At 61.9% G+C, this 12,389-nt stretch overlaps 2 protein-coding genes across 2 annotated transcripts in view; one reads left to right on the forward strand and one right to left on the reverse strand.

Moving 5' to 3' along the window:
- Positions 1 to 1,256: 1,256 nt before the first annotated feature.
- LOC121364575 (zinc finger protein 850-like) lies at positions 1,257 to 9,864 on the reverse strand. The gene is made up of 4 exons (XM_041487958.1): positions 7,901 to 9,864; positions 6,070 to 6,575; positions 5,181 to 5,390; positions 1,257 to 3,023 (listed from the first exon to the last, which is right to left on the reverse strand). Exons 1-4 carry the CDS (start codon positions 9,798 to 9,800, stop codon positions 1,383 to 1,385), a joined length of 4,257 nt encoding a protein of 1,418 aa, XP_041343892.1. The 5' UTR covers positions 9,801 to 9,864; the 3' UTR covers positions 1,257 to 1,382.
- A 1,390-nt stretch (positions 9,865 to 11,254) lies between these two features.
- LOC121364576 (retinol dehydrogenase 8-like) overlaps positions 11,255 to 12,389 on the forward strand; it is a gene marked incomplete at its 3' end in the record, with an annotated part of 3,643 nt that continues 2,508 nt past the window's right edge. The window contains exons 1-2 of the mRNA XM_041487960.1: positions 11,255 to 11,269; positions 12,160 to 12,310. Coding sequence (XP_041343894.1) covers positions 11,255 to 11,269; positions 12,160 to 12,310 — 166 coding nt within the window. The remainder of the gene's footprint in view (positions 11,270 to 12,159; positions 12,311 to 12,389) is intronic.

The raw sequence follows: 12,389 nt of genomic DNA on the forward strand, positions 1-12,389 counted from the left end.
GAATGGGAATGGGATGATGGGAATGGGATTATGGGACTGGGAATGGAAAAATGGGATTGGAAATGGGATTATGGGAATGGGAATATGGGACTGGGAATGGGAATTTGGGATTGGGAATTTGGGATTGGGATTATGGGAATGGGAATATGGGACTGGGAATGTGGGACTGGAAATGGGAATATGGGACTGGGAATGGGAATTTGGGATTGGGATTATGGGACTGGGATTATGGGAATGGGAATATGGGACTGGGAATGGGAATTTGGGATTGGGATTATGGGAATGGAAATATGGGACTGGGAATGTGACAGGGAATAGCAGGATGGGACTGGAAATGGGAATATGGGACTGGGATTATGGGAAAATGGGATTGGGATTATGGGAATGGGAATCTGGGAATGGAAAATGGGACTGGGAATGAGAAAATGGGACTGGGAATGGGAAAATGGGATTGGGATTATGGGAATGGAAATATGGGACTGGGAATGGGAATGTGGGACTGGGAATGGGAATGTGGGACTGGGAATGGGAAAATGGGACTGGGAATGGAAAAATGGGAGTGGGAATGGGAATAGGGGACACGGACTGGGAATATGGGAATGGGAATGGGAAAATGGGACTGGGAATATGGGACTGGGATTATGAGACTGGGAATATGGGATTAGGAATGGAAATTTGTGACTGGGAATGAGAATATGAAACTGGGAATATGGGACTATGAATGGGAATATGGGATTGGGACTGGGAATATGAGACTAGGGTTGGGAATATGGGACTGGGAATGGGAATAGGGGACTGGGACCAGGAGTACGGGACTGGGAATGGGGACAGGGAATAAATAAATGGAAACGCGGGACAGAGAACAGGACAACAGGGACAGGACAGGGAACGGGGACAGGAAATGGACAGGGAATGGGGACTGGGAACACGGGAATGGCAACCAGACCGAGAATATGGGACAGAAAATGAGACAGGGAACGGGATCCGGACTGGGATGGGAGCAGGAGGGGACCAGGAGTGACACGGGAATGAGGCGGGGGGCAACGCAAGTGACCGTGGGGAGAGGGGCCTGCAGGACAGGGAGAGCAGGACACGGGGACAATTCCAGGGTGGAGAGTCCCGGATCAGCTGTCCCAGACGGAGCCGCTGGGCCTGGCGTGCCCAAAATCCGGAGCAACCCCCAAGATCCCCCCAGAAACCCTCAACTCCCTCGGACCCAGCATCCCCTGGAAGATCCCTCCACGTGCCCGTCCTTGTTTTAATTAAACATCTTTATTTTTAACCCCGCGTTTGGAAAGGACAGAGAGAAATTAAAAGGAAATACGGGACACGGGGAGGCAGGAAGATGCCGAGCCGCCAGGCAGGTGTCTTCCCAACCGGGATCACCGGGGCTCTGCCCACCGGGGCTCCGCGGGGATCATCCAGCGCGGATCCTCCCACAGGGGAGGCAGCGGGAGCAGCGCACGGAGCTCTTCCTCTTCTCTGGGCGGCCCACAGTGCCGGCTGCACTGGTGTTTGGTCAAGTTACAGCTCTGCGTGAAGCTCTTCCCACACTGGGGACACTCGTAGGGCCGTTCTCCCGTGTGGATCCTCTGGTGAGCGACCAGCCCTGAGCTCTGGCTGAAGCTCTTCCCGCACTGCCCGCACTCGTAGGGCCGTTCTCCCGTGTGGATCCTGTGGTGGACGATCAGGCTGAAGCTCGTACTGAAGCTCTTCCCACACTGCCAACACTCGTAGGGTTTCTCCCCGGTGTGGGTGCGCCGGTGCTTGACGAGGCTGGAGTTGTGCTTGAAGCCCATCCCGCAGTCGGGGCAGCGGAAGGGCCGCTCGTCGGTGTGAATGCGCTGGTGCAGGAGGAGATCGGACGTGGAGTGGAAACTCTTCCAGCACTGATCACACTCGTAGGGCCTCTCCCCGGTGTGGATGCGCTGGTGGATGACGAGGGCTGAGTTGTGCTTAAAGCCCTGCCCGCACTCGGGGCAGAGGAAGGGCCTCTCCTCGCTGTGAGTGCGCTGGTGACTGAGCAGAGTGGAGCTGGTGTAAAACCTCTTCTTGCACTGGTCACACTCGTAGGGTCTCTCGCCAACGTGGTTCCTCTGGTGGACAACCAGGCTGGAGCTCTCGCTGAAGCTCTTCCCACATTCCCCACACTCACAGGGACTCGTGTGGGTGCACTGATGCTCGTTGAGGGTGGAGTTGTGCTCAAAGCCCTGCCCGCAGTCAGGGCAGCGGAAGGGTTTCTCCTCTGCGTGCGAGCGCTGGTGCACGACGAGATCACCGACGCTCTGGAACCTCTCCTTGCATTCATCGCACTCGTAGGGCCTCTCCCCTGTGTGGCTCCTCTGGTGGACAATCAGGTTGGAGCTACAGGTGAAGCCCTTCCCGCACTGGGGGCACTCGTAGGGCCGTTCCCCGGTGTGGCTCCGGTAGTGCACAATCAGCTGCGAGCTCCGGGTGAAGCTTTTCCCACACTGCCCACACTCGTAGGGCCGTTCCCCGCTGTGCATCCTCTGGTGGACCATCAGGTAGGAGCTCGTGTTGAAGCTCTTCCCACAGAGCCCACACTCGTAGGGCCTCTCCCCGGTGTGGATGCGCTGGTGGGTGACCAGGGTGGATTTCTCCCTGAATCCCTTCCCGCAGTCGGGGCAGCGGAAGGGCCTTTCCTCTGTGTGAATGCGCTGGTGACTCAGGAGAGTGGAGCTGGTCTGAAACCTCTTCTTGCATTTGTCGCACTCGTAGGGCCTCTCTCCCGTGTGATTCCTCTGGTGGACGATCAGGTGAGAGCTCAGCATGAAGCTCTTCCCGCACAGCCCACACTCGTAGGGCCTCTCCCCGCTGTGGATGCGCTGGTGGACAATCAGGTAGGAGCTTGTGTTGAAGCTCTTTCCACACTCCCCACACTCGTAGGGACGTTCCCCGGTGTGGATTCTGCAGTGGCGGATCAGGGAGGATCTCCATCTAAAGCTCTTCCCACACTCCGAGCACTCGTGGGGCTTCTCCCCATCCTGGAGCTGCTCAGGGACCCCCAGCTCCGAGCTCCGGCCGCCTCCCCGGCCCAGCCTGGCTCTTTCCCCCTCGCATCCCCGCCGGGCATGAGGATGGAGAACGGCGACGGGGAATGGAAATGGGGACAGGGACCAGGAATGGGGACCGGGCATGGGATCAGGGAATGGGTATGGACACACGGTCCTAGAATTGGGACAGGGACCAGGAATGGGGACAGGATCCGGGAATGGGGACAGAGACGGGGAAAGGGAAAAGGCACCGCCAGTGCAGGAGAGGGACTGGGATCAGAGTCAGGAATCAGAAAATGGGAACGGGACAGGAAATATGGAAATGGGAAGGCAGGATTGGCACCAGGAGATGGAACAGGAAAAGGGGAACAGGACAGGGAATACGTGACTGGGAATACAGGAACAGCAACCCGATAGAGAATATGGGACGGGGATAGATTTTGAGGTCAGGAATGGCCTGACTCCAAATGAGACTCCATCTCATCCAGAGTCAGATGAGAGCAGCTTGGGACCCGGAGTTTGGTAATAAGTGCACAGGTGGAGGGCGATATCAGGGAGAGGGGGATCTGCGAGGGGGGACAGCAGGAACCAGGACAGGAGGCCATGGGGACACTGCCAGGGCAGGGGGTCCTTGATCAGAGGCCCCAGAACCTGACAGGGTCTCCCAGCACAGTCGGAGCCGCAGGTTGTGGCATGCCCAAAGCCCTGAGGAACCCCCAAATCTGTCCGAGGAACTCTCAACTCCCTCGCACCCAGCATCCCCCTCATCCTCTGGAAGATCCCCCCATGTCCCCATGCTTGTCTTAGTTCAACATCTTTATTTTTAACCCCGCATTTGGGTGTTTGGAAAGGAGAGAAATTAAAAGAAAGTCCAGGCCACGGCGAGCCAGGAGGATGCAGAGCCCCCAGGTGTCTTCCCAACAGGGATCACCGGCACCAGGGATCACCGGGGCTCCCTGGGGACCATCCAGCGCGGATCCTCCCGCAGGGGATGGAGCTGGAGCAGCGCACGGAGCTCTTCCTGCGCTCTGGGCACTCACAGGGCTGCCCTTAGTGCTGGCTGATTTGGTGTTTGGTCAAGGCAGAGCTACTGGAGAATCTCTTCCCACACTGCCCACACTCGTAGGGTTTCTCCCCGGTGTGGCTCCTCCGGTGTTTGATCAGCGAGGAGCTTCTGTTGAAGCTCTTCCCACAGAGCCCACACTCGAAGGGTTTCTCCCCGGTGTGGATGCGCCGGTGGGTGACGAGGTAGGAGTTGTTCCTGAATCCCTTCCCGCAGTCGGGGCAGCGGAAGGGCTTCTCGTCTGTGTGAATGCGCTGGTGCTTCAGGAGATCAGAGCTGCTCTGAAACCTCTTCTTGCACTGATCACACTCGTAGGGCTTCTCCCCGGTGTGGATCATCCGGTGTCTGATCAGGTAGGAGCTTGAGCGGAAGCCCTTCCCACACTGCCCACACTCGTAGGGCCTGTCCCCAGTGTGGATCACCTGGTGGGCAATCAGCCCTGGGATCCCTGAGAAGCTCTTCCCACACTTCCCACACCCATAAGGCCGTTCTCCTGTGTGGATCCTCTGGTGGACAACCAGCCCTGCGCTCCGGCTGAAGCTCTTCCCGCACTCCCCACACTCGTAGGGCCGTTCCCCGCTGTGCATCCTCTGGTGGACCACCAGGCTGGAGCTCGTACTGAAGCTCTTCCCACACTCCCCACACTCGTAGGGTTTCTCCCCGGTGTGGATGCGCCGGTGGGTGACGAGGCCGGCGTTGTGCCTGAATTCCTTCCCGCAGTCCGGGCAGCGGAAGGGCTTCTCGTCTGTGTGAATGCGCTGGTGACTGAGGAGATCATAGATGGTGTGAAACCTTTTCTTGCATTGATCACACTCGTAGGGCCTCTCCCCGCTGTGGATCATCTTGTGTCTGATCAGGTGGAAGCGCTGGGTGAACCTCTTCCCACACTGGGGACACTCGTGGCCCTTCGCCCCGGTGTGGATTCTGCAGTGGATGGTCAGGTTGGATTGCCATTTGAAGCTCTTCCCACATTCCCCACACTCATAGGGCCTCTCCTGCGTGTGCATTCTGCTATGCAGGATGAGTTTGGATCTGCACGGGAAGCTCTTCCCACACTCCGAGCACTCGTGGGGCTTCTCCCCATCCTGGAGCTGCTCAGGGACCCCCAGCTCCGAGCTCCGGCCGCCTCCCCGGCCCAGCCTGGCTCTTTCCCCCTCGCATCCCCGCGCTCTGCGTTTGCAGCCCGTCCTGCTGAGGGATCTCCGGGGTTTTTCCTCCCCGCTGCCTTCCTGCGCCGTGCAGCCGCTCAGAACGGCCTCTGCCACCCGGTTCTGCCGCGGGGATTTGTCCTCCCTGCTCTCCATGCTCAGCTCCTGCTCTGCGGGAGGAAGGACAAGGACACCGTGGCATTTGCCGCCGTGATACACAGAAGGGCAAGGAGATCACCCCCAGCGTGTCCCCAGCAGGACGGCGTCCCCAGCAGGGCTGTGCTGCAGCCGGGGGCCGTGCTGGGCTGGGAGATGGAGCAGGAGAAAGGGGACAGGGCACCGACTTCCTCCTCACCTGCCTGTGGCACCCGGGACATCTTCCTCTTCCTCACGGCCTCCTCCTCCATGGGGCCGATGTTTGGCAAAGGGAAATCCTGCTTTGGGGGAGAACACGGGCTGAGCGCGTTGCCTTTGATGGTGCCGCTGCCCAGGGCCAGCTGGAGAAGTCAGCGCCCCTTTCAGCCTCGGGGGGCCCGGAGCCCGCTCATCCCCAGCCTCCCCCACCCCTCCAGGCTGCCGGGGCTGCCCGGGCTCCGGGATCGCCCCTCTGCTCTCTCCCCGCTCCGGGCCTCCCGCCTTCCCCCCGGGCATCCCCAAAGCCGAGATTGCCCCCGTGCCCGCCGGTACCGGGCGATCTCCACCCAGGACCCCCCAAGATCCCTCCAGGGACATTTCCCGCTCAGCTTTGCGCTCCTGCACCATCCAAACGTTCCCGGGGCTGCAAAAAAAACCATCCCAGAGACCCCCCCGATGGATTTGGGGCGAGCTCCCCCTCCCCGCTCACCTGCGGGTTCCGGGGGGCGATGCCGGCGGATCCGGGCGAGCTGCGGCCGCAGCGGGGGAACCGCGTGGGAGCTGCTCCTCCTCCCGCTCCTCCTCGTGCCTTGTCCCTCCTCTTCCTCTTCCTCCTGCTCCTCCTCCTCTTCCTTTGTCCCTCCTCTTCCTCCCTCTCTCCTCCCCCTCCCGTGTCCCCCCTCTCGCTGCCGCTGCTCCCCCCCTCCCAGCCCGGCCCGGGCGGTGCCGACCCCCAAAAGCAGCCGCGCTCTGCCCCGGGCGGGTTCCCAAGCGGCCCCGGCCCGCGCGGCACCGGCAGCGATGCCGGGAGCGCCGGCAGCGATCCGGAGAGCAGCGGCAGCGATGCTGGCAGCAGCGGGCGGACACTGGGAGCGCTCTCCCTGCCGGGGCCGCTCTTACTGGGAGCGCTGGGAGGGAACTGGGAGCGAGCGGCGCCCGGACGCGGCTGCGGCCGGCGGGGGCGGGGCCAGCCCCGGCGGGCGTGGTTATGCAAATCTGGGAGAGATCGCGCGCTGGGATTGGTGGGCGGGAGAAAGTCCCCGGAGAGGGGACAGAGACCGGGAATGGGGACAGGGACAGGAACCAGGAATGGGACTGGGGACAGGGACAGGGGACAGGAATGGGACTGGGGACAGGGACAGGGACTGGGGACAGGAATGGGAATGGGGACAGGGAATGGGACTGGGGACAGGAATGGGAATGGGGACAGGGAATGGGACTAGGGACAGGGACCGGGAATGGGGACCGGGACAGGAACCAGGAATGGGACTGGGGACAGGGACAGGGACTGGTAATGGGACTGGGGACAGGAATGGGAATGGGGACAGGGACCGGGAATGGGGACAGGGACAGGGACAGGGACTGGGGACAGGAATGGGACTGGGGACAGGAATGGGAATGGGGCCTGGGAATAACATACAGGGACCAGGACTACAGGACTGGGACAGTGAATATGGATCTGGGACCAGGACTGGGAACTGGGCTGAAAATACGAGGCAGAGATTGGGAATGGGTCCGGGATTACGGGACAGGGACCAGGAATGGGACAGGGAATACGGGAGAGGAATCTGGAATGGGACTTGGGAGGAAAAGATTGGAACGGGACAGGGAATAGGGAACCAGCAACCACAGTGAGAATACGGGAAAGACACGAGGAAGATGGGCCTGGGATCAGAAACGAGACTGTGACTGGGAATAGGAAAATGGGAATGGGACTGGGAATATGGGAACAGCAACCAGACAGAAAATACAGGACAGGGAATGGGAGCTGGACTGGGATGGGAGCAGGATGGGACTGGGAGTGGGATGATACAGGAATGGGGGGTACAGGAACCTGGACAGGGGACAACCGGAACCAGGATGGGAGGACATGAGGACACTTCCAGGGCAGGGGGTCCTTGATCAGAGGCCCCAGAACCTGACAGGGTCTCCCAGCACAGCTGGAGCCACCAGGCATGGCGTGCCCAAAGCCCTGAGGAACCTCCAAATCTGTCCGAGGAACTCTCAACTCCCTCGGACCCAGCATCCCCCTCATCCCCTGGAAAATGCTCCCATGTCTCCATCCTTGTCTTAGTTCAACATCTTTATTTTTAACCCCGCATTTGGGTGTTTGGAAAGGACAGAAATTAAAAAAAAAATCCAGGCCACGGCGAGCCAGGATGCGGAGCCCCCAGGCAGGTGTCTTCCCAACAGGGATCACCGGCACCAGGGATCACCGGGGCTCCCTGGGGATCATCCAGCGCGGATCCTCCCGCAGGGGATGGAGCTGGAGCAGCGCACGGAGCTGTTCCTGCGCTCTGGGCACTCACAGGGCTGCCCTTAGTGCTGGCTGATTTCGTGTTTGGTCAAGGCAGATCTCCTGGAGAATCTCTTCCCACACTGCTCACACTTGAAGGGTTTCTCCCCGCTGTGGATGCGCCGGTGCCTGACGAGGTCGGAATTGTGCTTGAAGCCCTTCCCGCAGTCAGGGCAGAGGAAGGGCCTCTCGTCGGTGTGAATGCGCTGGTGCTTCAGGAGATCAGAGCTGCTCTGAAACCTTTTCCTGCACTGATCACACTCGTAGGGCTTCTCCCCGGTGTGGATCATCTGGTGTTTGACCAGGTAGGAGCTCGTACTGAAGCTCTTCCCACACAGCACACACTCGTAGGGCTTCTCCCCGGTGTGGGTCATCTGGTGGGCAATCAGCCCTGAGCTCTGGGTGAAGCTCTTCCCGCACTCCCCACACTCGTAGGGCCGTTCTCCCGTGTGGTTCCTCTGGTGGACAACCAGGCTGCAGCTCTGGGTGAAGGTTTTCCCGCACTCCTCACACTTATAAGGTCTCTCCCCAGTGTGGCCCCTCTGGTGAACCATCAGGTGGGAGCTCTCTCTGAAAGTCTTCCCACACTGGGGACACTCGTAGGGCCTCTCCCCGGTGTGGACGCGCCGGTGCTTGACGAGGGTGGAGTTTTCCCTGAATCCCTTCCCGCAGTCGGGGCAGCGGAAGGGCTTCTCGTCTGTGTGAATGCGCTGGTGCACGACGAGAGTGGAGCTGGTCTGAAACCTCTTCTTGCATTTGTCGCACTCGTACGGCCTCTCCCCGGTGTGCCTCCTCTGGTGGACGATCAGGTGGGCGCGCTGGGTGAACCTCTTGCCACACTGCCCACACTCGTAGGGCCTCTCCCCGCTGTGGGTCATCCGGTGTTTGATCAGGGTGTTGCGCTCGGTGAAGCTCTTCCCGCACTGCCCACACTCGTAGGGCCGTTGCTTGGTGTGGGTAATCCAGTGGCGGAGCAGGTAGGATCTCTTGCCGAAGCTCTTCCCACACTCCGAGCACTTGTGGGGCTTCTCCCCATCCTGGAGCTGCTCGTGGACCCCCAACTCCGAGCTCCGGCCGCCTTCGCTGCCCAGGGTTGGTTTTTCCCCCTTGGATCCCTGCCTTTGCCCCATGTGGGTCCTCTTGTGGACAGTCAGGTGGGAGCTCTGGCTGAACCTCTTCCCGCACTGCTCACACGCGTAGGGCCGTTCTCCCGTGTGGATCCTCTGGTGGATGGTCAGGCTGGAATAACTCCCAAAGCTCTTCCCACAGAGCCCACACTCGTAGGGTTTCTCCCCGGTGTGGATTCTCCGGTGGGTGACGAGGCTGGAGTTGTGCTTGAAGCCCTTCCCGCAGTCGGGGCAGAGGAAGGGCCTCTCGTCGGTGTGAACGCGCCGGTGCTTCAGGAGATCCGAGCTGCTCTGAAACCTCTTCCTGCACTGACCACACTCGTAGGGCCTCTCCCCGCTGTGGATGCGCATGTGGATGATCAGGTAGGACCTTTTGCTGAAGCTCTTCGCACACAGCACACACTCGTAGGGCTTCTCCCCGGTGTGGCTCCTCTGGTGGACAGTCAGGTGGGAACTCAGGATGAAGCTCTTCCCACTTTCCAAGCACTCGTAGGGCTTCTCCCCATCCTGGAGCTGCTCAGGGACCCCCAGCTCCGAGCTCCGGCCGCCTCCCCGGCCCAGCCTGGCTCTTTCCCCCTCGCATCCCCGCGCTCTGCGTTTGCAGCCCGTCCTGCTGAGGGATCTCCGGGGCTTTTCCTCCCCGCTGCCTTCCTGCGCCGTGCAGCCGCTCAGAACGGCCTCTGCCACCCGGTTCTGCCGCGGGGATTTGTCCTCCCTGCTCTCCATGCTCAGCTCCTGCTCTGCGGGAGGAAGGACAAGGACACCGTGGCATTTGCCGCCGTGCCACGTCCCAAACATCCCCTGCCCCGCAAAAAAACCCTCCGGGAGACCCCCCCGATGGATTTGGGGCGAGCTCCCCCTCCCCGCTCACCTGCGGCTTCCGGCGGATGCGGGCGAGCAACGGCGGGAGCGCGCTTGGGGCTGCTTCTCCTCCTCCTCCACTTCCTTTGTCCCTCCTCTTCCTCTTCCTCCCTCTCCCCTCCCCCTCCCGTGTCCCCCCTCTCGCTGCCGCTGCTCCCCCGCTCCCAGCCCGGCCCGGGCGGTGCCGACCCCCAAAAGCAGCCGCGCTCTGCCCCGGGCGGGTTCCCAAGCGGCCCCGGCCCGCGCGGCACCGGCAGCGATGCCGGGAGCGCCGGCAGCGATCCGGAGAGCAGCGGCAGCGATGCTGGCAGCAGCGGGCGGACACTGGGAGCGCTCTCCCTGCCGGGGCCGCTCTTACTGGGAGCGCTGGGAGGGAACTGGGAGCGAGCGGCGCCCGGACGCGGCTGCGGCCGGCGGGGGGCGGGGTGGGCGTGGTTATATAAATCCAGTTCGAATCCTGCGCTGTGATTGGTGGGTGTTAAGGCGAGAGGCGCGCAGTGCTTTGGGGGGCGCTTTGGGCGTGGTTATGTAAATATAGCCTTTGGCGGGAGTTTTGAATTTTTATGTGGGCGTGGCTATGCAAATAAATTTACTTTCCTAGGTGGTCTGTCTTTGTTTTTTTTTTTCAGTGGGCGGGGTTATGCAAATAACCCAGAGGTTCCCTCGCGGTCCTTTACGGGAAGCCTCCAGAGCTTTCCCTTCCCCCAAGGATGGGCCGGGGGTTTGGGGACCCTCCCCCCAATTTCGGGTCCTCCCCTCCCCCAGAGCTGCAGGGAATTTTTCGGGGAGGTGAAAATTTTGGGGACCCCCTTGATGTTTGTGGTTCCCCCCCCCAAAAACCCTCAGGACCCCCGAAATCCGCCCGGGACCCCCCAGTTCGCCCTTGCCGGGGGTCTCCGGGGTCCCCAAATTCCCCTCCCCGGGGATGATTTTTGGGTCGGGGGTGGTCGTGATCCCCCCTTCGGGCTCGGTACCTGCCGGGACCGGGCCGTGGGTGCGGGGGGGACATCCCGGGGCCGTGGGGGGAGTCCCGGGTGTCCCCGGTGCTCGCTACCGGAGCTCGGATTCCGGTCCGGGCGGTGCCGGTGTCCGGTCCCGGTGCTCGCAGCCCGGTCGGGACCGTTCCGGTGTCCGGTCCCGGATCTCGGAGCTGTTTCTGGGGGTCCTTGGTGGGTTCCGGGATGGCAGGCAGGGACAGCGGGCTGGGACAGAGGGATGGCGGGCGGGGACAGCGGGGACAGCGAACGGGGACAGCAGGGATGGCGGGCGGGGACAGCAGGGATGGCCGGTGGGGACAGCGGGGACAGCAGGGATGGCGGGCGGGGACAGCGGGCTGGGACAGCGGGGATGGCCGGTGGGGACAGCGGGGACAGCAGGGATGGCAGGCGGCGATGGCGGGCGGGGATGTGGGGACACCGGGGATGGCAGGCAGGGACAGCGGGGACAGCAGGGCGAGGGGCTTGGAGATCCGGTAGGGGACACAGGGACATGGGACATTGGGGACAGTGGGCTGGGACAGCGGGGACAGTAGGGTGAGGGGCTGGGACACTGTGCGGGGGCGCACAGGAATTTGGGGACGTTAGGGACAGCGGGGATGGCAGCACGAGGGGCTGGGACAGCAGGGAGGGGACACGGGGACATTGGAAAGGAGGTGCCAGGGACAGCGGGGAGGGGGCGCAGGGACAAGGGGACACTTTGAAAGGGACACCGGAGTGTCCTGGGACAAAGCACGGCGGCGTCTCTGTGGTGGGACAGGGGCTGATGGCAGCGGTGGCCTTTGTCCCCAGGCACGGGGTGACACCGTTTTGGGGTGTCACCAGGGTGGGACAGATCCTGACCATGGTGGCTGTTGTCCCCAAGCATGGGGTGACACCGTTTTGGGACAAAGCACAGCAGTGTCACCACGGTGCAACAGGGATTCACAGGGCGGTGGCCTTTGTCCCCAAGCTGTGGCACCATTTTGGGACAAAACACAGCAGTGTCACCGCGATGGGGGTGGTCTGGGGACACTGAGGTGCCACCCCTGTCCCTGTCCCTGTCCCTGCAATACCTGGCTGTCCCCAATGGAACCCTGGGCCACCACGTTTTGGGGACACAGAGATGTTTTGGGGTCATGGGGGGTTTGGGGACACTGAGGTGCCACCGCCAGCCCCGTGTCCCTGTCCCCGCAGTACCTGGCTGTCCCCAACGAGACCCTTGGCCACCACATTTTGGGGACACAGAGATGTTTTGGGGCCATGGGGTGGTTTGGGGACACTGAGGTGCCACCTCCAGCCCCGTGTCCCTGTCCCCGCAGTACCTGGCTGTCCCCAACGAGACCCTGGGCCGCTACGCCTACGGTGGCCCCGAGGGTGGCCGCGGGCTCCGGCTGTGCCAGCGCTTCTTCCGCAGGGGGGACATCGACCCCGGCAACGACACCTTCGACATCGACCCCAGCGTGGTCACCGGTGGGGACAGCGGGCGGGGCTGGGGTTGGGGTTTGGGATGGGGTTTGGGGTTTGGGTTTGGGGTTTGGGGTGGGGTTTG

This window comes from Pyrgilauda ruficollis, unplaced genomic scaffold, assembly GCF_017590135.1.
Source record: "Pyrgilauda ruficollis isolate IOZ18807 unplaced genomic scaffold, ASM1759013v1 scaffold853, whole genome shotgun sequence".
NCBI classification, from domain to species: domain Eukaryota; kingdom Metazoa; phylum Chordata; class Aves; order Passeriformes; family Passeridae; genus Pyrgilauda; species Pyrgilauda ruficollis.